The following is a 26745-nucleotide window of genomic DNA, read 5'->3' as shown; positions in this document are numbered from 1 at the left end:
TGCAATATAATGAACAACATAAACTGATGAACAAAAACATTTCCAGAGACAGAGAAGCATTGATCAGACCATCAAACTTCAGAGGGAAGGTAGGGGAGGGCGGGAGTAAGGGGGAGAGATCAACCAAAGGACTTGTATGCATGCATTTAAGCCTAACCCAGAGGTCGGCAAACTGAGGCTAGTGAGCCACATGCAGCTCTTTGGCCTCTTGAGTCAGGCTCTTCCACAAAATACCACGTGCGGGCGCGCACGTACAGTGAGATAGAAACTTCGTGGCCCATGTGCAGAAGTCGGTTTTCTGCCTGGGTGAGTCTATTTTGAAGAAGTGGCGTTAGAACACTCAAGGAGCCAAAGAGCCTCATGTGGCTCGTGAGCAGCGGTTTGTAGACCAGTGCTTGGACACAGACACCAGGGGGGTGAGGGCATGAGTGGGGTGGAGTGAGGGGGGGGCAATGGAGGGATAAGGATACATATGTAATACCTTAATTAATAAAGAAAAGTAAAAAGAAATTGTAGCCATAAAAAAATTTAATGTACCCTGTGACTAAAGCAAACCATTTTATTCCTAGTAATCCCAGTTCCTATTTGTCCTATGACATCTAAGTTGTAACTGCTAGACATGAACTATAGTTTTTTTTATGTGGTGTAGAGAGGACAATATTGAATAAGACTATGATGGAAGGAAAATCACATAAAAGAACAGTGTTATCCATTTAAGAAGAGGACGCATGAGTCCTACTCTCCTAAAAAGAGTGGAAGGAAGACCCAGAAGGAGGGGAAACAAGCAATCAAGCCTCCCTTCTCTGAGCCAGACTCTCAGAAAGGGAAGGCGTCTTAAAAGCAAAGCTGGGAGCAGAGAATACTTTCGTCCCACTCTGTTTGAACTCTGAGAGGGGCAGCCACACAAGGGAAGAGAGCAGAACTGTGACTGTTGTCGTGTGAAGGAGCCCAGAGCCCAGGGGCCTATCAGCCATGGCCATGGCCTTGGTCTGCCTGAGCTGCAGGATCTTAGAAGCTAGAGAAAGAGCTTAACTTGGATTCCCTTGTCAACACTCCCCATCACTACTACAGGTCATGGAAACATGCAGACATTCCCACACACACTATTGTGGAGATAGAAGACGGCTGATGTGAGAGTCGGCACGCAAGAGAACAGGTCATCTTGCCTTAGAGGATGAGGGTATGAGTGGGGGTGGGGTGGGGGGTGAATGGGGGGATAAGGACACATATGTAATACCTTAATCAATAAAGGGGAGAAAAAAGGTGCACAGCCTTCCTTGGGGGCTGAATGGAGGACATAGGTATGCTCAGGGCTCTGCTCCAACAGTGAGAGTCAGGGTAGGGCTGAGTTAGCTAGGGAGGACCACTGGGCCCTGATCAAATCAAGAGAACAAGCAAAGCACAGTGGCCACACCTCACCAGACATCACTACCAGGAGCCCAGGACAGACCTGTCTAGGGTCCTCTAGCAAGGACCAGGGGGGATCTTGAGGACAGTGTAGGATCCAAGGCCCTTTACCTCATCACCCTGAAGTCACCCACAAGCTCCTTCTGACCCTCCATTCAGATTCCATAGGGCAAGAGAAGCATTTAAACTCCAATTGTATCCCTTAAACTCTCTCACCCATCTGAGTGGAAAATGCAGAACCAGACATTGGCTCCTCATCGCCAGGCCATCTGGCATTAGTCATCTCCCTCAGGGTTTGCATAACAGGAGTTCAGTATATGTCAGTGATTTCACTGTCAGTTTCCCTCCCTCTTTAATCAAAGTTTGAATGAGTGGCAGGGCAAGAGAACCCAGATGCACATAGGCATCTGGCAAAGGGTTTTCCAGCTGACTGTGTACACAATAGAAACTACTCTCAGGGAACCGGCCTTCAAGGTCGAATAAAAGGGCCAGAGGGACAGACTGCATTTGAGGGAATGTTTGATCTTTTGTCCACATGAAATTCAATGTTTCTGTTGCTGCCTGGGAATCTGGAACAGCCCCAATGATGTGTTGTGTCCACAGAGAGGCACAAGGTAGACCTGCCTGAGTCATTGCTGAGACTCTCAGCCCTTAGACCTGCCAGCTTTGTTTCATGGAGCTAAATAGCCTCTAAATAATACAGAATTTTATACTCTGTATTTAGAGCAATCAAATAACTCAATTCAGTTTTATTTCTTGAGAACCTCCTGCATACAAGATATTGTGCCAGCTTGCTCGGAGGTAAAAAGAGAAATCTTACGCCTAAAGTTTGCTTAAGTGAAGCACGTGATTAGAAAATAAGAGAGAGAAGAGCCTGAAGTCATAGAGCTATTTTTTAAAAAGGTCATAGGATTCAGAAAGAGAAATTCTACACAGTTAGAAGGATCAGGAAAGTTGTCAAGAAGTATGGTTCTCTGAAGAACAAGAGTGCTTTGAGGTGCACAGGAGGGAGGAGAAAGTACTCTAAGTAGGGAGCTAGCCTGGCGAAGGTGTAGGAGCTCTGAAGGACAGGTGGTCTAACTTGCTTAAGCGTTGGATATCTGGAAGAGAGTCCCTGGTGAGGGAAGTAGGGGTTATTTTATGAATGCCTTAAATATTAGATGGAGAAATTTTTACTTAAATTTATTGAAAATGGCGGGATATTGATATCTAAGTAGAGGGATGATGTGGTCAGATGGGACCTTTGGATATACCCCCAATACATTTATAGTTATACTTCCTAAGGCCTCCTGCTTCCTTAAATAAACCATTTGCTTGCACAAAAGGAGGTCCTTCTGTACCCAGAAGTTGGGAGTGTTAAGCTACCTCAAAGTTTAACCATAACTCAGAGCTCATGTTTTGTTTTGTTTTTCTCTCATAGAAGGTACTCTGTTATGTCCCTGTATACCTTCCTTCATAGCAATCATTATAGTTTATGCATATTAACTTATTTGTGTGACTATGTGGTTAATGTATCTGCCCAATAAGATTATAAGCTCTGTGACAGGAGGATGTGTGGTCTCTCTTTGGCCCTTATGGTATTCTTAATGCCCAACACAGTGCCTTGCTTGTAGCAGGCACACATGAATATTTTGAATGCAGGCATGCATGTAGAAAAGCAGGAAGGCATTGATGTAGAAAAGCACAAAAGCACGAATGAATTAGTTATCAATAGTTTTGCAGGGCTGTGTCTTTCTATCATTTGAGCCACTGCTCTACCCTTAATTGTCTAATTCAACCAGATACGAGGCATGTATGGAAACACTGGGAAGGAGGAATTTCTTAACCATAAATTGTAAACACTGACGAGCTACATCAGGGGAACTTGTCTCACAGTAAATGCTGATCGAAGTCCAGTGCAGATGGATGTTCCTCCGCCGGCCATTGTGGGTAAGTTTCTGATGAGCGCATCCCTTTCCGCGCCACCGTTTATCTGTAGGAGTTCACTTTGGATGTGGGCAGCCTTGTCAAACATCACCATGCCTACCCAGGACCCTTGCTCAATCGTCTGCAGCAGGAAAAGTTTGCCTGCTTGATTCATTCGTTTTAGGCGGTCACCAATCTAAATGGAGAAGCAGAAGACAGGCAGCCAGGTTGTGGTTAGGTGGTCAGACTAATAACAGAACAGGCCAGAGGGAATTTGAACAGGGTTGTCTCAACAGAGAGTAAGTGGCATCAAGCTTACTCGAGGCATACCCTTATATGGGAGAAATTTTCTCCTTTATATTTAGTAGTATTTTGGAGTAGAAGTTTAGGGCCTTTGTAAAAATAGACCTAAAAGACAAAACCAGATTAGGCTTTAGTTCAATCATGAGGCTTTAGAAACAGGTCTGTAGACCTACGCACTGTCAGTGAAACATATATGTTAAGGCTGTGTAATTCATAAATCAAAAGCTAATTTAATTTGGCAAATGAGACACTTGATGCTGAATGTTTGTTGAATAAAGTGGCGGTAGGCATTCCTGATGGCAGTGTTAGCGCTGTAACATCTGATGCTCTGGGCTGTCTACATTATATTGTATGCAAATGTGAGATCTGCATCCAGAGATTGAGACTCATTGCACGTACTTGCATGCTTCCAGACTTATCTAGGACCAAGCACACAATTCTCTGTCCGATCTGCAGCAATGAGAAGGTGGGTTTGGGTGGTGGTGTCGTCATAGGAGTGGTTTTCTTAAAGTCCTCAGAGTCACGAATCACTTCCCAGGTGCTTCGGAGGTTGCATTTTTGGTTCTGCAGGTTTGGGGCTTCTTTGTTGTGGTTTATTTCTGTACAGAATTCGACCACCTGAAATTGTCAATAAAAATGACATAGATAATAATAAGCTACTGGTTAAAATCTTTAATGATTTGATTAATTTAAAATATGTTAATTCCTTGCCCTCCTCCCCAATCTACGTTGTTAACTCATAATCTTGGCCCAATCTCCAAACCACTGCAGAGCACTGCCGGAGAAAATCACGGTCATAATTAGAATTCCTATCTCCAAACATGCGCTCAACCTTGTGGACACCTTAGGGCTTCACAGCAATCATCTGCTTGCTTTTGGCTTCCTTCCTACTTCTCTATTTTGGGCCATCACCACTATCACCAAGACACCTGCATTTCAACATTTCTCTCTTGGTACCATCTTATCTTCCCATCCTTTCACTTATCACTCACTTCTTTCCTTCCCAGTCACTTGCCAACACCTTGAATTCCAACTTTTAACACCCAACATTCAGCTCTCTCCAAATCCACGTGGGTGTTCCGCCGGCTCCCCAAACTGCACATGTTCATAATTGAACTCGTCACCGTTCCTCCAACTTTGTTCCTCCTCCTTATGTATTTCCTAGCTTGATGCCACCACTATTCACCCAGTCTCCTAACTCAAGAACCTGAGAGTTTCCTAGCTGCCCGCCCCCTACAAAATAGCCAAGATCAATACAGTTCACTGTCTTTCCAGTTCATCTTTTCTCCATCATTCAAGCCCTCACAGTCCCTCCTCACACTATTGCAGTCTCCTATCTGACTTTTCTCCCTTGCTCCCCTTCCAGTTGGTCCACTCCACAGCTGCCAGAGGCATCTTCCTTCTTACTCCTGTATTTAAGACCCTTTGGTGGCTCTTAATTGGTCTCAAGATAGTCTGTACTACTTCACATAGCAAACAGCAATCTCTGTAAAATGCATTTTTCCTTCACTTTCCACTTCACTCTGGCTGTGCAGTCCAAGTCTTTGGTTTCCCCACTGTAGCCTTGCCAGGCTGTTGTAGATCTTGACTTGGCTCATGATCCCCATCTGTAAAGGAGTGCCTCTTCTTCTGTCCCCTGCATTGTGAACCTCACCTTCATGTTTCAGCCAAAAGTTCATTTTCAAATTAGTTTCTCATTTTCTAACTTTCCACCAAAGAAAAGGGGAAATTTCTTATAAGTACTGCGCGCTAACCGATTGCGCCACTGGAGCTCCGAAAAGGGGAATTTTCACTCAACCCTGTGGCCTCACAGTGCTTTATAGAAACTTTAGTAAGGCCCCTTCAACATTGTAGTGCATTTACGAGCTGTAAATCTTTCTATGACAGAAACCTGTCTTATTAAATTTTGCTTCCTCAAAACCTAGTCCAGTATCTGACACATATAAAAGCTCAATATTTTGTAGTTTTTTAATCTACAAAATGGCAGTAGTTACTATGTAAGAATTACATAAAAACATATGCAATAGGGTCAGTACTAACACAGCCAATAAGTTATTATTTGTGGTTGTTTTTTTTTTCTTCCTTTTATTAAGCATTTACATCCCTAGCATTTGGGCAATTAAAAAAGGAGGCATAGTATACCTAAAGTAGGTATAATTTAGGTCCTCCTTCTCAGTGATTTTATAGTATTATCATTCAATTAAAAATCTTAAATACCTGGGATTCTATAATTTAGAATGTAATCATTAGCTGTAAAACAATTTTCTCTTTGCATTTTTCAGATCATTTTGGTAGTGTTTCCATGTTATCATTCTGTTTACTTTTTAGCAAGGGAATTTGAAAAACTTCTGTGTGAAACCCCAGGCAGAGGTTCCCAAACTTCACTGTTCATCAGCTTCAACTCTAGCTTGGTTAATTTAGAACATATACTCTGGGAGTCTCTGGGAAAATCCTGAGCAAGTCTGGAAGTGGACTGCAAAACCAGAGTGAAGGATGGGCCTAGGAACCACGGTGCATCACGTTGTTACTGACAAGTTACTTCACCTTCTAATCCAAAAGGAAAACATCACTTTATGTAAGAGATGGGAAGATAAGAGGGGCTCCTCACTAAAGTCAGTTAACTGATGCACTTAATCTTAGTTTGTGCAAATTCATTGATGTATATGTTTAGCATTAATAATGGTAATTTTTCAAGTTTATCTTATGGCCAATTGGTCATTAAAAAACCATTAAGAAATATTTGTAAACTATTTAAAGCTATTAAAACTATGTACAAATTCCATAAGGGCACCGACACTCTTAAAAAGAAAAAATTTCAGGAGCATTTAAGATCTTGCTCCCTTGCATATGTTGTCAGCTTGGCTCAGATAAACTCATAAAAAACAACAAAAACAACACACAAAAAAACAAACAAACAAGAGAGAAAATTTTACTTAACAACTAAAAGTAAATAGGCAGCCTGAAAAGAGATCTCTGAAAATTAAATTAAAGTCTACTGGTCTTGTCCTTATTAACTAATTAAAAGAATCCCCCTGGGTAAGTTTCTTATTTAATGAGAAAATTTTGTGTTTGTCTGCCTTTAAGGATATTTGAACTCATTCTAAACACTGAAACTAAAAGCTAGTGGGAGAGAGAGGATGGAGAAGCAAGAATGGACCTGAAGAAGAGGAAGGGGGAGACAGGACTTTACCCTGATTGTGCACTCTTGGTTGGTCCCACAGAGAATCAGCTACTTAGTGATGCCTTCCTAAAATTTGATCCTCTCCTGCAGCATCTGGGATAGAAACCTCATTGAATTCACAGTGTTGGGGGGGAAAAAAGATACTTACAGAATTAACATTTTGTGAAAACATTATGGAAGCCTTCTCCGTCTGCTCACCATCAGGTATGAACTCACATCCTTTTTCAAACAGCCCTGTTACCCTGTCGATTTTGCAGGGTTTGGTCATACAGCTGCCTCCTTGACACTTCTTTATTACATTTCTGCCAGTAATATCTGCCGAACACCTGAAAATATATTAAGGTTGGATATTTAAGTGAAGTAATTATTTCAAAGGGCTAGACTCTGTGGTTGAGTTCTACAGATGACCTTGTCCACGATGTCCTTTCATAATTCAAGAGACAAATACATCCTTAAATAGAAAAATTATTTCTGTTTGCCAGAATGTATCTGAGGAGTTCCCAAAATGGTACCAGAAATTGTTTCTATGCAGCAGAAAAGCTAAGTCTGGTTTATGGTTGCTGTTAGAATGAACAAGGGTTGCAGACCTAAGGCACTGCCTAATGTAGTCCCCTCCTTCCTGGAAAATCTGGCCTGTTTCGCTCAAAAGGCTTGTTGACATTTCCTGGGTTTTGTGGTTCTAATTAGTGTATGTCATACAGTTTTTACATAGCTCTTATATGTTCCTAAGTATTTTAGATTTTCCTTTATATTATACTAGAGGCCCAGTGCATGAAATTGGTGCACGGAGGGGGGAGGTTGTCCCTCAGCCCAGCCTGTTCCCTCTCCAATATGGGAACCCTCAAGGGATGTCCGACTGCCCATTTAGGCCCGATCCCGGTGGGCAGTCAGATCCCTAAACGGGCAGTCGGATATCCCTCTCACAATCCAGGACTGCTGGCACCCAACTGCTTGCCTGCCTGCCTTCCTGATTGCCCCTAACCGCTTCTGCCTGCCAGCCTGATCACCCCCTAACCACTCCAATGCCAGCCTGTTTGCCCCCAACTTCCCTCCTCTGCCGGCCTGGTCACCCCTAACTGCCCTCTTCTGCAGGGTTGATCACCTCCAACTGCCCTCCCTTGCAGGCCTGGTCCTTCTCAACTGCCCTCCCTTGCAGGCCAGGTGCCTCCCAACTGCCCTCTCCTGCTGGCCATCTTGTGGTGGCCATCTTGTGTCCACATGGGTGCAGGATCTTTGACCACATGGGGGCAGCTATATTGTGTGTTGCAGTGATGATCAATCTGCATAGTACTCTTTTATTAGATAGGATAGAGGCCTGGTACAGGGGTGGGGGCCAGCTGGTTTGCCATGAAGGGTGTCCCGGATCAGGTGGGGGTTCCCTTGGGGCGTGGGGCAGCCTGAATGAGGGGCCTCTGGTGGTTTGCAGGCCGGCCACACCCTCTGGCAACCCAAGTGGAGGCCCCGGTATCTGGAATTTATTTTCCTTCTACAATTGAAACTTTGTAGCCTGGAGCGGAGCCAAGCCTGGGGCTCCCTCCGAGGCCAGCAGCCATTTCTGTTGAGGTTATAATTGAAACTTTGTTGCCTTAAGCAGGTGGGCCCGGCCAGGGTGTGTGGAAAACTTTGCTTCCCCTGTTGCCGGTGGCAACCCTGGCCTGCTCTCTCAAGCTCCATTCTGCCGCCATTTGTTTGAATTTGTTTACCTTCTATAATTGAAACTTTGTAGCTTGAGTGGAGGCTTAGGCCTGGCAAGGGCAGGCGGAAAGCTTGGCTTCCTCTGTTACCTAGGAAACCTTGCTCTCTGTGGCTGTAGCCATCTTGGTTTGGGTTAATTTGCATGCTCGCTCTGATTGGCTGGTGGGCGTGGCTTGTGGGTGTGTCAGAGGTATGGTCAATTTGCATATTTGTCTATTATTAGGTAGGATGCTTGTGAGTCTTATTGCTATCATAAGTGGAATGCTTTTCTCTAACATCTTATTATTTTAATATATAAATAATATATGAACACTATAGAAAATTTGGAAAATTACAAAAAAGTATAAAGAAGAAAAAAAAACACCATGTTCCACAATCATAAATAAACTACTGTTAACATGTTGAAGCATTTCCTCTCTCTGTATCAGCATAACATGGCACCTAGAGTTTTGCTTCAGCCTTTAAAAAAACTTAGTATGTTAGTATAATTAAAAATTTAATACCTTATTATAATTTATAACATTCTTTCAAACTGTGATTTAAAAAATTGCATGTTCTCATACTATAAAATAAGTTTAGCTTAATTTATTTCATTTGATTTCCCCCAACTTGTCAGAACTAAAAATAAAACTTCAATGAATAAATAAAATTTCACATAAAATTTTGACTCTATTTCCAAGTTTGCAACGTGATTGGTTCACAGACTAAACTATCAGATCAAAAGTGTGAATATTTTATAGATTGCTGATACAGCTTATTCTACCATTTTCCATATAATGGGATTTAAACATGAAATTACTGGATCAAGAAAAAGAAAATATTTGGAGATTTGATATGTGTCACCAAATTGTTTTCCATACTTGTGCCAATTTATGTCTCTAACAACCATCTGTGGGAGCTCTCACCCACTGACAGTTACTTACTAGATAATAAACAATTCTCATCTTTATCAAATTTGCACCACTGTGATCGCTAGTAAGTCTGAACATTTTTTATATGTTTATTCACCATTTTTATTTCTTCTTCTGTGGATTATTTATTCTCCTCCTGTATCTATTTCTATCTTATGATGTTATTGTTTTCCTACTGGTTTTCAAAGGTTCTTCATATGTTACAATACTAAGTTTTTAAAAAGTGTTTTTTATTAATTTTTGCAAATAATGTTTTTTAAAATTATTTTTACCTTTTTATTTAGTTTGTTTAATTTATATGCAACAAAATTTTTAATGACTATGTAGCCAAATTTATTATTCTCTTAGTTATATCTTTCTATAATTCTTGAATGCATAAAAAGACCCTTACCACATAGAAGTATGATTTTTATTAATATTCCTTTAGTTGTCATTATGATTATGATAGTTAAATTTAATGAGTCTATTCAATTGGAAGAAGATGTTAATATTTTTCCCACACAGTTCAAATTGTCCTGATATCTTAAGAAATTCTGTTTTTCTCATACATCTATAATTCTAGCTGTATTAAAGAGTAAATTATTATATATATATCTGTCAATTCACATTGCTTTAGTTAATATAGTTTATTATATGTATCTAAAATTCAGTAAGTAAAAGTTCCCTTTATTACTATTTTTTTAAAAAAAATGTTCTTAGATACTATCTACTGAGTGAATTCTGATATTTTTTTAAAATGAGATAAAATTGATGTGCTTTGGACTAGTTTTATAAAACCTATATATTAATTTGGGTTGAATTTAAATCATTCATGAATGGAAAAATCTCTCAATTTTTCTTGATTTTCTTTTAAAGCCTTTAGAAGGATTTTATTGTTTTCTTAAAATATGACATCTATCATTCTTAGAGTTTAACACTTCATTATACCTTTAATTGCTATCTTGAATGGAGTATTCTGTCCATTATATTTTTGAACTGGTTATTGCTAATATTTGGGAAGAAAATTTGAATTTTCATTTTGTACCTGGTCACCTTATTGACACCCCCTGTCTTTTATTTCTATTTATTCCCCAGGATTTTCTAAGTGGACCACATAGCATCTGCATAAAAGCAGTTTTCTCTCTTTCTCATAGCTTTCCCCCCACCCTCCCATATTTTAACCTCCCCGGTTTCATGTGGTATTGCATTGGATACAACTTTCTAAAAAAGGTTCAATAACTGAGCTAATAGTGGCCATCCTATGTTATCCCTGGTAATGTTCCTAGTATTTTCCTATTAAATATGATGTAGGCTGTTGGCTTTCAATTAATGTTTTGTATCATATTAAGGAAATAGCCTTCTATTGTGGGCAGTATTGTCATTTTGTGATTGCTTCTAGGCCTTAAAATAATTTTTTAAATTTAGAAGATAATAATCAATAAATTATTATGTTACAATAAAATTTCTTTTTCAGAGGACATGGTAATTAGCCAAATTTGCTAATGTTATCTGTGGAAGGAAGAACATGCTGCATATGTAGATAATTCTAGAATATCTCTAGAAAAGAATATGTATTAATCAGCTTTTCTCTTGAAGGAATATACAGTGTCTAACTGAATAGAAACTTAGAGAAGTGGGAAAGGTACATGTCAGATGTGGAATAACATCCATTGGCTGAGATTTGAGAGGTTAATCCAACGAATGATCACATCAGGGAAGTAGCCCTGGCTTGTAGTTTACATAGTGCGGAGGGAACAGCTAAGGAATCTGGTACACTATGCATGGCACTATGTGGCACTTAGTCTATTTATGCCTGAAGTGATATAACCATGAGGGAAAATATAATGGAAGTGGACCAAGCTGACAGAGTCTGAATGTAATGAAGAAAGGGAAAAGTGGAGAGCAGTAACGTCCCTCTGGGAGAATGGGAAGCCAAGGCTGAGCTCTGCTTGGAAGCAAGTACCAAAGAAAGAGTAACCACACCAAAGCTGAGCACATCTCCTTACGCGGTCATCAGGCAAGAGAACTGGAAGCAAAAATGGGTGTTGTACCAATTTCCAGTATTTAAAAAGAAGTTGTTATTTCCTGACTCAGGCATAAGTGTTCAAGGTTTTCAAATTCCTCCTGAGAATCTATTGAAAAAAAAAGTTTGTCTTCTTGACTCAATATACTGTATTAATGACTTACCTAATATCACAGCATTTTGGGATTTCTGGAAGACTTCTTATGTGGGCTTGGTGTGTTTGTTATTCCTTTGATTCTGCCAGATATAACTTACTGTTCTTTTATTTAAAGTATTTTTTACAAAGCTGTATCTGATCTGCAGAATTCTTTTTCATGTCTTCTGTCAGGTTTTAGTATCTGAATGGTGCTAGCTCTTTTAAATAAATTGTGAAGTTCCCTATCTTTTATGTTTGCACTAAAACAGTTCACTGAAACTGTTGGTTGCAAGAATTCACCCATACAATCATGGCAGCCAAGGGTACTTTCTATTGACATCACATAGTTAATTAAACTGGGAGAAGTTTTCTGCTTTCTTTTAATATTTGGATTGTCTTTCAGGTAAGTTCCACAATCTCTCCCAGGCCCATTCATACTGACAAAGTCCACACAGATATCATTCTGCTTTCAAGGCATTGAACAGCCCAAATAGCTTTGTTTATTTCGCTGACACAGATACAGGAAGATGGAGTCACTGAACGTAGCACCTGTGGATTTCTTATAACTGTATATGCACACTCACAAAGGCAAATGGTTTGTAACTGAAGAATAGAGAACTCAACTAATTGAGGTGCTTGTAAGCTAAGCAAAAGTGGTAGTTTTGTGGAACTCTGCAACAGGAGGCACTAACAGAGAATGAGAGACAGAAAACAAGGCAAAAAAGTGGACATTTTAAAAGTAAGCAAGAAAAAATGGGTTGTGATTTAAAATAGTTTGTGAAAAGTCAAGTCAACATATCCTTACCTTATTGCTTTATTTCTTCCATTAGATAAGTAGAATTTCTGGTCTTTATTGTATTCATCAAATACTCCCCATCGTAGATGTGCCCATTCATGGACAAACACCCTTCCTGTGAGAAAATGTTTTAAGTACCCGGTTACAGTAAGAATGGTAAAATTACTTTCTAATGCTGGGAGAAAGTAATTCTCCTGACTTTTATTATGCTTTGCTATGTTAATTTTTTAAAGTTTTGGCTTCCTTAGAAAGAAAACTCTAATATGACAACTCCACATTTCTGAAAAATGTAACTGCTTATTTTAGCTCACCAAATGCTAATTAGGCACACAGGAAGTGCCAGAGAGTTTTTATACAAAGAAAGAACAACTGCTCTGTCCTTGGCATAGCTCACTGTCTAGTGGATGACATGCCAATCAGATAACTAAAGTCCTTACTGATGCAAGTGCAGTGATGGAGGGCAGGACATGCTGCTGTGGGGCCTGGAGCATTGGTAGGGCAGCCAGGCAGCACCCCCAGTGGCTCAAACCCCAAGGTCTGCCTACTTCACCTTCCAGTCTTATTGCCACTTACTCCTGAATTACTACCGTAGCCACCCAGCTGCCCTCCATGTCTCCAGTCTTCAGTGGCTACCTTATGGTGTTCAGGGTTAAGATCGCTCCTTAATATGGGTTTCCTGATGACCCCAGCTCTGCTCTTCTCTGCAGCCACGTGTCTTGCTGTTCTCCACCTACTTCCAGAACTCTATAATCACAATGAATTCCTGCACTGCCTTTACTTTCCAGAGCCACTCGCGGCCCCTTCTCATCTCTGGTTCTTTTCACGTATTCTTTCTCTGCTTGGGATACTTTCCCTAGCTCTGTCTGGATAACTGCTTCTCTTCTTTCAAAATCAAGCTTATATCCACCTAGAAGCCTTCTCTGACATCCCCAGACTAGGCCCAGTAACCCTCCTTTACTCTTTCATTATATTCCATTACGGCACTTCCATTCTATTACAGTTGCTGCTTTCTTGCCCGTCTCCCACACGAAACACTTGTCTCCATGAGGACAGGCTCCATGACTCCGTCATTGTCATGCCTGGGTGCATAGTGCCCAGAACTTAATAGGTACTGACTGAGTATTTGTTAAATTTAGAGGAATTAGTGACTTACGTACAGCTCAGTTTTCCTGGAATGTAAATGTCCTAGATAGGCTGAATTTGGAGGGTTAGGTGAGGGGGTACACCTGAGGAAATGCTAGTATCACACACTGAGGATTTGGACCCTATTCTGGAGGTGCTGGGAGCAGAGGATGGCCTCTTAGAGGTAAGGGAAGACTGGGAGAGAGCATAAGTGGAGTCACAGTATAGAAAGGAGAGATTATGAAGGAATGCCATTCTCTGTGGTGACTAAGATGGCTGGAGTGGGCCCAGAAGTGAGATGGGGCAATTAGTATATCAATTCAGCACATACTGATTGAGCCATACATTGGGAATTTTCTGGTCCTGTTATGGAGGTGAAATAGAGGGTTGTAGAAGCACAAGAGATATGTTTGATACATCTCTCTGATAAGTCTGTAGTGCTCCAGTGAATGCGGGGTGGGGCATGGAGGTACCAGGGCTCTTTTGTTTAAGTGAAGAAAATCTAGCTGGTTCTAATACTTTGAAGATAATAAAGATACCTGGTAGTAGTTATTAAGTAACCTAACTAGCTAATACTAATCACATTTGATTATACCTGGAGAGTACATATTTCATATATACTTCCTTGCTTATTTGTTTTAATATTTTTTTCTCCAAAGATTGTTCTATGTAGCCCATGAGCATAATAAAAAGTTCATTTTGTGAAGGAAAATTGGATGTTTTTCTTTAGTTACAGTTTTTTTGCGAGCTGAACTGCAAGGATATTCTCTGTGCTACTTAAAGTGTGGTCCATAGTCCAGCAGTATCAGCATCACCTGGGAGCTTGTTAAAAATGCAAATTGTTGAGACCCACCCCACACCTACTGAATCAGAAACTGATTAACAATCCTCCTTGTCAATTTGCTTGAATGTAAGTCTGAGAGCACTGTGAGTCTCCGCCATCTGCTGGCTACTATGTGAATTACAGGCAGGAGGTTTAATTTGTTCAGCAGTCTCCTTAACAGATCCATAGAAACCTAATAACATTTCAATAAATGATTACAGCTATTTTCTGCTATTAATAATTTCTAAAATTAAAAACACTATAGTTACATATTTTTGCAGAATATGAATAAATTAAATTTCAAACTGAGAAACACACTATTCTGAACCCCTGCTTTAAGTGAAAATGCATGCTGTAACGTTATTTGGCTTATATGTGCTTACTCGGAAAGATAATGCTATTTTGATCTACTGTGAATATAAAATGATTAAGTTATGAGGAACACAGCGGAATGTTTCTTCTCTACCCATACCTTGTGGTCCATATTGAAACAACTTTTTTCCTACTATGAAGTCAGGAGTGAAATGAATCCTTTCACCCTTTTCTCCACAATTTCCCATCTGCTCAGTATAGGGTTCATCGTTTCCTGGAGGATTAGGTTCAGCAACTAGAACATCAGCCTGAAATTCAAGAAAATGTTTTCATCATTATAAAATTTTAACAAATGAATTGACCTTAATCACACTGGAGTATTGTGAAACAATTTCATTTGGTTCTAGAATATTATGATGAAAAAAATCTAAATCACTGAAGGAACTTGAACTTGAAAAAAGAACTTGATAATCTCACATTTTTGTAGGTCTCCAGTTTTGGTCTCATATACTCAGGTTTTGTCTTCCATTTCTCAGGAATCAAAATGGCAACATTTTTGAAATAGAATCTTTTTTCTGTAGCTTCAAACAGATACGGAGATGCCTGAGTCACCATATCCTGGGGGGAAAAAAGAAAACATATCAAGCAAGCACAATTAGGACTGTAGACTAAATTACCAATCATTCAAATTTACATTTGTATTTCACATTAGAAAAACTAGCTAGTAAAGACCAGTTATTTATCAAGACTGGAAGGGGAGAAGTAGAAATACCTTTTATTGTATAGAGACTAGTGCACAAAATTCGTGCACTTGGGGGGGTGTCCCTCAGCCTGCACCCTCTCGCAGTCTGGGATCCCTCAGGCTATGTCTGGGGGAGCGGGCCTAAGCTGGCAGTAGGACATCCTTAGCACTGTCATGGAGGTGGGAGAGGCTCCCGCCACCCCCATTGCGCTCACCAGCCATGAGCTTCTGGCTGAGCGGTGCTTCCCCTGTGGGAGCACACTGACCACCAGGGGGCAACTCTTGCATTGAGAATATGCCCCCAATGGTCAGTGTGCGTCATAGCGACCTGTAGATCCACCATTTAGTCAATTTGCATATTAGCCTTTTATTATCTACTAGAGGCCCAGTGCATGAAATTCGTGCAGGGGGTGTGTGTCCCTCAGCCCAGCCTGCTCCCTCTCCAGTCTGGGACCCCTCGAGGGATGTCCAACTGCCCATTTAGGCCCAATCCCACCGGGCAGTCAGACATCCCTCTCACAATCTAGGACTGCTGGCTCCCAACCGCTCACCTGCCTGCCTGCTTGATTGCTCCTAACCGCTTCTGCTTGCCAGCCTGATCACCCCCTAACCACTCCCCCTGCCAGCCTGGTCAACGCCTAACTGCTCCCCTGCCAGCCCGATTGCCCCTAACTGTCCTGCCTTGCCGGCCTGGTTGCCCCTAACTGCCCTCCCCTGCAGGCCTGGTTCCCCCCAACTTCCTTCCCCTGCAGGCCTGGTCCCCCCAACTGTCCTCCCCTGCAGGCCTGGTCTCCCTCAATTGCCCTCCTCTGCAGGCCTGGTCTCCCCCAACTTCCCTCCCCTGCCGGCCCAGTCACCCCTAACTGCCCTCCCTTGCAGGCCTGGTGCCTCCCAACTGCCCTCCCCTGCTGACCATCTTGTGGCAGCCATCTTATGTCCACATGGGGCAACCATCTTTGACCACATAGGGCGTCCATCTTGTGTGTTGGAGTGACGGTCAATTTGCATATATATAGGACTAGAGGCCCGGTGCATGAAATTGGTGCACAGAGGGGGGGTGTCCCTCAGCCCAGCCTGCACCCTATCCAATCTGGGACATCCCTCTCACAATCCAGGACTGCTGGCTCCCAACTGCTTGCCTGCCTGCCTTCCTGATTTCCCCTAAATCGCTTCTGCCTGCCAGCCTGATCACCCCCTAACCACTCCCATGCCAGCCTGATTGATGTCTAACTGCTCCCCTGCCAGCCTGTTTGCCCCCAACTTCCCTCCTCTGCTGGCCTGGTCACCCCTAACTGCCATCCCCTGCAGGGTTGATTGCCTCCAACTGCCCTCCCTTGCAGGCCTGGTGCCTCCCAACTGCCCTCCCCTGCTGGCCATCTTGTGGTGGCCATCTTGTGTCCACATGGGGGCAGGATCTTTGACCACATGGGGGCAGCCATATTGTGTGTTGGATTGATGGTCAATCTGCATATTACTCTTTTATTAGATAGGAGGATAGAGGCCTGGTGCACAGGTGGGGGCCAGCTGGTTTTCCCTGAAGGGTGTCCTGGATTAGGGTGAGGTTCCCTTGGGGCGTCGGCCTGGGCGAGGGGCCTGTGGTGGTTTGCAGGCCAGCCACGCCCCTGGCGACCCAAGCAGAGGCCCTGGTATCTGGAATTTATTTACCTTCTATATTTGAAACTTTGTATCCTTGAGTGGAGGCCTGGGCCTGCCAGAGTGTGTGGAAAGCTTGGCTTCTTCTGTTGTCTGGGAAACCCAAGCCTCCCTTCTGGTAGCCATCTTGGCTGGGGTTAATTTGCATTCTCGCCCTGATTGGCTGGTGGGCGTGGCTTGTGTAGTGGAGTGATGGTTAATTTGCATATTACTCTTTTATTAGAGAGGATATCAGGGGCCCAATGCACCTTGAAAGAAACTGTGGGCCGTGAGGCTGTGGTGGGCACAGGGACAGTTCTCAGCCCATCCTCCACACCCCCACCTAGCCCCTCCCGCCACGGCCCTCGGTCCCCTGTCTGCCAGCAGCCCTGCCTCTGTCGCCGTTGCTCTCATGTGCTGACGGGCACCAGCCCCGCTTGCAACCACTGATGGCACCAAGCGATCGGGACCAGTGCCAGGTGCTGGCAGCAGGTGCAAGCAGTGGCTCTGGCATCAGCTGCGGGTGCGAGTGGGGCTGGCGCCAGCAGTGGGTGCGAGCAGCAGCTCTGGTGCTGGCAGCGGGTGCGAGCGGGACCATCACCAGCAGAGGGTGCGAGAGGCAGCTGCCGGCCCCAATCGCCCCTCAGGAGCAGGAGGAGGTGGAGAAGCCCTGAGGGAGCAAAGAATTTTTAGTAACCACCAGAGGCTCGCCCGATGACAGAAACCGGTATCCCACCATGGTCTGATGCCTCCGCTCACCTGCTCTGCCATCTTACTGCTGCTGACACCCGCCATGTTCCACACTCTGCCACCTGCTGCCGACACCCGCCATGTCCCATGTGCGCCCCCTGGTGGTCAGCGCATGTCATAGCGACTGGTTGTTCAGTTTTTCTACCGTTCGGTGTATTTGCATATTAGCCTTTTATTATATAGGATATATAAAACCCTAATATGCAAATAGACCAAACATTGGAACAACCAAACAACCAAACAACTGAAAAATCGGTCACTATGACATGCACTCACTGCCAGGGGGCATGTGCAGAACTTGGTGGGCGTCAGCCTTGGCAGGATGGTGGAGCAGGTGAGTGGGGGTGCCAGACCAAGGTGGGGTGCCAGTTGTTGTCATCGGGGCAAGCCTCTGGTGGTTACTGAAAATTCTTTGCTCCTGCGTGCTGCGGTTCCACCTGGTGCTCATACCTGATGCCAGCGCTGGCCCTGCTCGCACCCGCTGATGGCACTGGAGCTGCCACTCGCACCTGCTGATGGTGCCGAGCCATCAGGGCTGGCACCAGGCGCCGGCAGCGGGTGTGAGTGGCGACTGCTGGCCCTGATCACCCCTCAGGGCTTCTCCACCTCCCCCTGCTCCTGAGGGGTGATCAGGGCCAGCAGCTGCCTCTTGTACCCGCTGCCTGGTGCCTGTCCTGATTACTCAGCGCTGTCAGTGGGTTCGAGTGGTGGCTGCTGGCCCCAATCGCCCCTGAGGGCTTCTCCACTTCCCCCTGCTCCTGAGGGACGAGTGGGACAGCAGCCACTGCTCACACCACTGATGGCGACGGCCCCACTCACACCCGCTGCTGGCACTGGTCCCAATCGCTCCACACCATCAGTGGGTGTGAGCGGGGCTGGTGCTGTCAGTGCGTGGGAGCGGTGGTGGCAGGAGTGGGGCTGCTGGCAGACAGGGGACAGGGGGCCGTGGAGGGAGGGGCCGGGCGGGGGTGTGGAGGATGGGCCAGACCCGCCCCTGTGCCCACCACAGCCTTGCAGCCCACAGTTCCTTTAAAGGTGCACGAATTCGTGCACTGGGTCCCTAGTCTAGAATAATAGCTAACCTTTTTTGAGCACTTATCATGCTCTGTATCAGAGTGTGATAATTGACAATTCAGACTTCAGAGGCTGACACTAATCCTGACTCCAACACTTATTGTGCGTCATCTGGCAATTTCCTTGAGCCCTCCTGAGCCTCAGTTATCCCATTTATAAAATGGAAAATATTATGGTGATTAGCTCATAAGATATTGTGGCGGTCAAATGAAGTCAAGAAAGTCCTGGGAACCGTGTTTACTTAGCACAAATGCTTGTGAAATGTTATCTGAGAGTGTCATCTCATTTGATCCTTTGAGGATCAATAAACCTTTAAGGGAGAAACTGAGAATTAGAGAGCGTAAGTATCAAGGTCTCATATCAACTAATACTGGAGAGAAACGCAAATTAAAATGAATATGACTTCACCTGCTGGCTCCTGCCGTTATTTTAGGACTAGCTAAACGTTATGGTAGTATTTATTTTTAGTATAGTACTAAGTGTCAGATATAAGGAAATGGCACACTTATATAATTTATTTTCAAATTACACACAACTTTATTTCTCTAAAATGAAGGAGCTGTAGTGTTAAATTATAAATGCCCCTGAGATGCATTATGAAGACAGTAGAGAGGGTATTATAGGAGATTTACTGTTGAAAAAGGCATGGAGTCTATTAAGACTGAAAATCACTGCCCTCAAAACTGAGTGTGGATGGAGGAAAGAGGAGGGCTGAAGACTGAGTCCTGGGAGCCACAGGCATTTAGCATTTAGTGATAGGAAGTGGAGGAGTCAGCCAAGGAGACTCAGGAGCAGCTGGTGCATGGGAAGGAAATCAGCAGGCATGGGGTAAAGGTGTTTCAGGGAGAAGAGAGTGATTATTGGTGTCAAATGATGCTGAGCAATTAAGAAAGGAAAAACAAACAAAAACTCACAGACACAGACAACAGTATGGTAGTTACGAGGGAAAGGGGGAGGGGAGACTGCATATATGGTGACAGAAGAAGATTTAACTTGGGATGGTGAGCACACAATACAATATACAGATCATACACCATAGAAATGTACACTTGAAACATATGTAATCTTATTAACCAATGTCACCCCAATAAATTTAATAATAATAAAAAAGAAAGGCGAGGATAAGAACTGACCAAAGTATTTGACAACTTGGATGAGTCATTTTAGTGGAATGGAGACTGACAGCTCCACATGAGTAAATTCAAGAGAATGGGAGGCTAAATGGAGGCAGTGAATATCGACAACAGCTCAAGCAGGTTTTTTTTGTTTTTGTTTTTGTAAATTAAAGGAGAATGGAGACAGGATGCAGTAGCTGAAGGAGCACTTCAGGGCAAGGGAATTTTTTTTAAATGGGAACTATTATGTGATAATTGGGGGAAAAACAAACAAACAAAAAACCCAGGTAAAGTCAGAGAAAAAAGGGACCATTGCAGGAGGAAAGTCCTTCCCGGAGCAGACCAGAGTGCCTAGACTCCAATATTATAATGTAGAGTTTGGGTTAGTGTGTGTGTGTGTGTGTGTGTGTGTGTGTGTGTGTGTACAAGCAGTTTCACTTATACATGAGGTGGGTGGGCATGAGGCACAGAACCAGTTCCCCTTCACAGGGGGAAGCAGCACATGGGTATTGATGCCGGGTGAATCCCTCTCTACCACTTCCTAAGGCAGTGGTCGGCAAACTCATTAGTCAACAGAGCCAAATATCAACAGTATAACGATTGAAATTTCTTTTGAGAGCTGAAAACCGACTTCTGCGCATGGGCCATGAAGTTTCAATCACACTGTACGTGCGTGTCCGCACGTGGTATTTTGTGGAAGAGCCACACTCAAAAGGCCAAAGAGCCGCATGTGGCTCGCAAGCTGCAGTTTGCTGACCACTGCCCTAAGGGGATAAACTTGGGGAATTTATTTGATTTTTCTGAGCTTCAGTTTCCCCCTTTTCAGATAGTAATAATGGTTGCCTTGTTCCTTCTAAAAAAGCTTCTTATAGTGATTTGCATTTCATTATTTCAAAAAGCGAGATTTTTATCAACCACTGGAAGATTTAACAATGTATCATTTTAAAAATAAAAACACGGAGTCAAAATCACCAACAAGTTGAAAAGTAGGTATAAAGCTCTCTATGACAGAGTATTATATTAGAACTAAAGGCCCAGCGCACGAAATTCGTGCGTGGGTACGGTCCCTAGGCCTGGCCTGTGATCAGGGCCATCTTCCCCAGCTGCCCGCAGCCCACCCCGTCCCAAGCCACCACCCACCCCCAGCTCCTCGTTTGCCATCAGGTGATCGGTGCCTGACGGCCGGGGAAAGGGACCAAGAGGTGGTCAGTGTGCCTCATAGTGACTGGTCCAGCAGTCGTTCTGGTCATTCTGCTGTTAGGGTCAATTTGCATATTACTCTTATATTATATAGGATCTGACTAGTGAAATGAGAATTTTCAGTGTCTCCTAGGAAGAAGCAGCAGCAGCATGAAATGCTCTTGTCTTCCATGTTTTAACAGAAACATAAATAATGGTTTTTTGCTTTGGCCTCTGTTGCTGATTTTGAGAAGGCAACCTCATATCCAAATAGACATTTAAACTTTTGAGGCCTGGAAAGGTCAAGGATGACAGCTTATAGGGTTGGCTGGAAATTTTTTAGTGATAAGGATTGTATATTGTTCACCACTGGATTTCTGGTACCTGACAATGGTAAAGAAATAGTCCCTTTTTCCTCTGGTACCAGCTTTGTAAATATTTGTTGGATGAATGAATGAATGAATGAATGAATGAAATGGTTGTGATGAATGGCAAATTCTCCAGGAGTGCCAAGACAAGAGGTTCCTGGACTCGCATACATTGAGGATACCTCCAAGATACATGGCTCCCATTGTGTATCGTTGTGTGTAAGAGAGAGAGAGAGAGAGAGAGAGAGAGAGAGAGTTGTAGAGACAGAGAGTATTTCTTCCTGACTCTCACTCCCTCATTTTATGGCGGGTGCTCTCTCTGCCTCTACAGCTCACACTGACAGGGCAATTGCAATGGATGTAACTTGTAGGTGGAGAAACCTTAGGGACTATTATTCAATTTTTTTTAAATTAAATTTATTGGGGCTGCATTAGTTAACAAAACTATGTAGGTTTCAAGTGTACATCTCTGCTCCCATCCCCCCTTACCTCTGGTAACCACCATACTGTTGTCTGTGTCTATGCAGGTTTTTTGCTTAATTTATTCACTTATTTCACACAGCCCCCCAGTCCCTCCCTTCTGACAGCTGTCAGTCTGTTCTCTGCATCTATGAATCTGTTTCTATTTTGTTAACTAGATTTCACATGTGAGTGAAATTACATGGTATTTGTCTTTCTCTGACTGGCTTATTTCACTTAGCATAATGCCCTGAACAGAAGCAAGTATTTAAGAGATGACTTAAAGGCTTCTGTTCCCACAAGAGCACCAGGGGAGAGTCTTCCCTCAGAAAACAGAGTGAGGGGTGGCCAGGAATGGCAGACAAGCTCACAATTAAGGTCCTTAACTCTGCAGATCTGAACCTTAGTAATGAGGAACTCACTTTTATTAACTACTTAGTTAGGGATTCTGAGTACACTATTGCCCTTAACTATTTCATTTTATTTTTCAACTAGAGGCCCAGTGCATGAAATTCGTAGATGGGAGGGGGGGTGTCCCTTAGCCCAGCATGCACCCTCTCCAATCTGGGACATCCCTCTCAAAATCCAGGACTGCTGGCTCCCAATCGCTCGCCTGCCTGCCTGCCTGATTGCCCCTAACTGCTTCTGCCTGCCAACCTGATCACCCCCTAACTACTCCCCTGCCAGTCTGATCAACACCTAACTGCTCCCCTGCTGGCCCGATTGCCCCTAACTGCTCTTTCCCCTGCCAGCCTGGTTGCCCCCAACTTCCCTCCTCTGCTGGCCCAGTAACCCCTAACTGCCCTCCCTTGCCAGCCTGGTTGTCTCTAACTGCCCTCCCCTGCCGGCCTGGTTGCCCCCAACTGCCCTTCCTTGCAGGCCTGGTTGCCCCCAATTGCCCTCCCCTGCAGGCCCAGTCACCCTCAACTGCCCTCCCCTACAGGCCTAGTTGCCCCCAACTGCCCTGCCCTGCAGGCCTGGTCACCCCTAACTGTCCTCCCCTGCAGAACTGATCACCCACAACTGCCCTCCCTTGCAGGCCTGGTCCCTCCTAACTTTCCTCCCCTGCTGGCCTAATTGCCCACAACTGCCCTCCCCTGTTGGCCATCTTGTGGTGGCCATCTTGTGTCCACATGGGGGTGGCCATCTTGTGTGTTGGAGTGATGGTCAATTTGCATATTACTCTTTTATTAGCTAGGATTATAGTGTACATTCAATGTGTTTTGTAGTAGTTTCAAGTGTATAGCACAGTGGTTAGACAATCATATACTTTACAATATGTGGAAACCAACTTATCTCAAACCCAACTCATTTAGTAGGACTCATACCATAAAGTCAATTTAATAATTGTGGTAAGAAGTAGATTTCTCAGGAGGAAAACCCCCAAAGGGTGAGGTGAAAGCATCTGGAAGCTCTAAAGCACCATGTAAATGTGAATTAGCATCACCATTCTGGATAAGGAATTTTATGTTCTTCTGGCACATTCCTGACTGTCTAGCCAGAGACAGAAACATGTTGGCTAAATTTTTCTCCCACACTTTCCTTGTCTGTTGCTCCAAGGATCACTTTCATGTTTGCTGATGCCATTTCTAAGGTTAGATGCAATCAAAAACTTACTCAAGCTACCTGATTGTTGAGAGATTTCAAAAGGTAAAGCTTTCCCTTTCAGCAGTGGCAGTGATATCTGATAGGTTGAACAGGTAAGATTCCCCTCCTTCCTTAACTACTGCAATTCTCCAGCCCCAAACTCCTCCTGATGGTAGAGCTGGTTCTCTCTCCAAACTCCATCTTTCTGGGTTTGTTTCTGCTGAGAGCAAGTAACACTTGGGGACAACCAATGGGATGCTTGTGATATTAACTTTTGGGCTCACACTCAGGAACTTGGGCTTGGTTAAAAAATTGAACCCTTTCCATCTAGAAGGATTATGGTTATGCCTACCATTAATTGAGCTCTTACTATGTGCCAGACACTATGCATGCATTTTTAAAGTTCTTTAAAAATTTTCAAGATAATTTTAGACTTATAGAACATGCAAACATTGTATAAAGTTCCCATATACCCTTCGCCAAGCTTCCCTTATGTGCATGCCTTGTTAAATTTAATCCTCACAAAATCCTATGGGGCGATACTTATTGTCCCATTTTACACACCAGTACTTTTCCTCATTACACACTACTGCCTCTGGATGTGCTACAGCCAGTTCCCCGGGTGGTTATTTATAAGGCATTTCCCTATTTTTCTTAGTTGTTTGCTGTTGTACCTGACCTCTCCACCTTACAACAGTTAGACACTTCTGCCCTGGACAGGAAGTGTCTTCCTCCCTAATTCTTCCTTCCCCCACAGAAGAAGTAATAAGTAAGGCAAGGCCGCTCAGGAATGTAAGAGGATCCCTTGCATTAGGGCTGGTAAAATGCAGAGTTTCCTCTCATTGAAAGGATCAGGGTTGTTCTTAAGTTAGAGATTTGCATCCTGGCCTTCTATATTAGGATCACAGAGAAAAGATTCATAATTAGAAGAATAAAAGGAGAATCTAATACGAGCCAGGCAAAGGAATTATTCTCTGTACATCTCACAATACTTACCAAATACAGTTGGCTCTGCCTTAGTGGAATCATCCACAATCAACAAATGTAGACAATCATTTATGAAGCACCAACAATGTATGAAACTCTTAGTTAAGTGCATTACATTTATTATCTTCTCCCTCAGAAGAATCTTAATGGTTAACTATTCTATTTTCATTTTGCAACCGAAGATACTAAGACATAGACATAAAAATAATTTGCCAATATCACACAGATGGAGTTAGAGAACTCATGTTTGCCCTTCCACACATTATACTTAATTTTTTTAAAGCATGGGTAGTTACCATTTCCAACTTACCTTTATTTCTTGAATGAGTGTTTCATCTTCCGGCACATTGGGGTCAATTGCAATGACAATACCTTCATAGCCATTATTATTCAGCTGAATAAGTGAATTGCTCAGGGCCCCTTCCAGAAGGTGAAGGACCAAGATGAAAACAGAACTCTTAAACAACCCCATTACTATACATCTCCCTTTGATTATTCTCTTGGAAAAATTTTGAGTTTTGAGGCATCTTTCTTTACCCCTATTTATATGACTATAGAGACACACATTTTTCCAAGTTATCAGAGGTAGTTTATCACAGGACTTTAACCCCTTGACCCAAAATTGTTTAACTTTTGCATTTGTCTCCATTATGAGGAACAATACCTTAGTCTTAAATTTTGTGTACTTTAAATATTTTATTTGAAAGGATCATTAGCCTTGCCTTCACCTTTGCCAGATGCTGGAAAAGAGGGTGGGAAGCCCACATCCGGTTTCCTAGAAGGATTCACAGGTGTCAAGCGGCTTAGCCATTGAAAGATGTTTACTTCTTATAAATGATTGCCCAACCAGGGGTACTGGCCCACACAAGGTCACCCTCCAACCCCTGCCTGCCCAGGGGAGACCTGGCTGTTTTATGCATTCAATAACTATTCATTAAGTGTAAGTCATATATCCAGTTATCCCTCAAGGTGGTCATTATTTTTATCCTCATTGATCTTGACATAACCTTAGCACTTCTTGGTGCTTCCTTAGATAATCCACTTGTACCAAGAGCATTAGCAAACAACATAGATATTATTGAATATTTCCTATTTGTGAGAATAGATAAAAATTTATATATCACTGTGCAAAGCAAACTCTTTCAAGTTTCCTCATCAGACCTCTATTGCTCAATAAAATTCAAATTAGCGATATTGCATTATTTTACTGCAATTCAAATTAACACCATTATTTTACTGAAATTAAATGTCTCTCAGAACATGAACTATGGGCTGCTAGCTACTACCTAGATGCATTTTTTTGCCTTAGTGGAATCATCCACAATCAATAAATGTAGACAATCTTCAGATGAAAACAAATTGGTTCATCACTTTCCTGTAGTATCAGATTACTTGAAATAGCCCTTCATCCCATCACTTTATTTGGTCCTCACATGATGCTAAGCATCAGTTTCAACTTGTCTGTCCCTTTTTGTTGACATTGGCTCATAAAAATTAAATTATTACTTACCACTAATAATTAATACTTATTGCTTAAGTATGTAATATTTAAGCAATCAAAAGTGAAGCTTTTAATAGAATAGATGTACTCAATTTTAAAGTGGTTGTCCAGATAATCCTAAAATACTTATATATTAAAACAATTTATTCAATAAATGTATGCATTTATTATGCATACTAGAGGCCTGATGCACGAAATTTGTGCAAAGGGGGGGGGCTGTCCCCTCAGCCCAACCTGCACCCTCTCAAAATCCGGGACCGCTGGCTCCTAACTGCTCACCTGCCTGGTGGCCTGGTCGCCCCCAACTACTCCCCCTGCCAGCCTGGTTGCCCCCAACTGCCCCCTCCACCAGCCTGGTTGCCCCTTACTGCCCCCCCCCCCCCCCCGTTGGCCTGGTCGCCACACGCAGCCTGCTGTTCGGTCATCCATCTGGTTGTTTTGGTCATGATGTCCCCTGGCTTTTTATATATTAGAATTTTATATATAAAATTTTTAGATTCCAAAATATCTCAAACCCCCAGCCACAGGTATCTTTCCTGGGTTCTCTGAAAAACATAAGGCAAGCTTATGTGTTAATGATTTGAGACTTTGATCCCAGAGTAGTGAGAATGAGGGAAAGGGGAAATGAGTCAGGGAAGGCTGAGAAGCAATGAAAGATGAAGTGTTATTAAGCTGACTATTGGGGTACAATGCAGTCAAGCTGCTGGTGCACCTGCCCTACCATCTGGGATGTCTCCTAACAGGCTTTACAAAGAAAC

The 26745-nt window shown here is 43.1% G+C and overlaps 1 protein-coding gene across 1 annotated transcript in view; it reads right to left on the bottom strand.

The window, feature by feature from the left end:
* CLCA1 (chloride channel accessory 1) overlaps positions 1–24958 on the bottom strand; it is a 35477-nt gene extending 10519 nt beyond the window's left edge. Inside the window, exons 1-7 of the mRNA XM_008139489.3 lie at positions 24797–24958; positions 15071–15211; positions 14754–14901; positions 12346–12451; positions 6945–7122; positions 4015–4233; positions 3281–3508 (exon numbers count right to left, since the gene is read on the bottom strand). Of these exons, the coding sequence (XP_008137711.2) occupies positions 3281–3508; positions 4015–4233; positions 6945–7122; positions 12346–12451; positions 14754–14901; positions 15071–15211; positions 24797–24958 (1182 nt within the window). The remainder of the gene's footprint in view (positions 1–3280; positions 3509–4014; positions 4234–6944; positions 7123–12345; positions 12452–14753; positions 14902–15070; positions 15212–24796) is intronic.
* Between the last annotated feature and the right edge of the window lie 1787 nt (positions 24959–26745).

The sequence above is a fragment of the Eptesicus fuscus genome, chromosome 9 (assembly GCF_027574615.1).
Source record: "Eptesicus fuscus isolate TK198812 chromosome 9, DD_ASM_mEF_20220401, whole genome shotgun sequence".
Lineage (NCBI taxonomy): Eukaryota > Metazoa > Chordata > Mammalia > Chiroptera > Vespertilionidae > Eptesicus > Eptesicus fuscus.
Note: the sequence above shows the minus strand (reverse complement) of the source record. Positions and strands in the feature narration are given on the sequence as shown.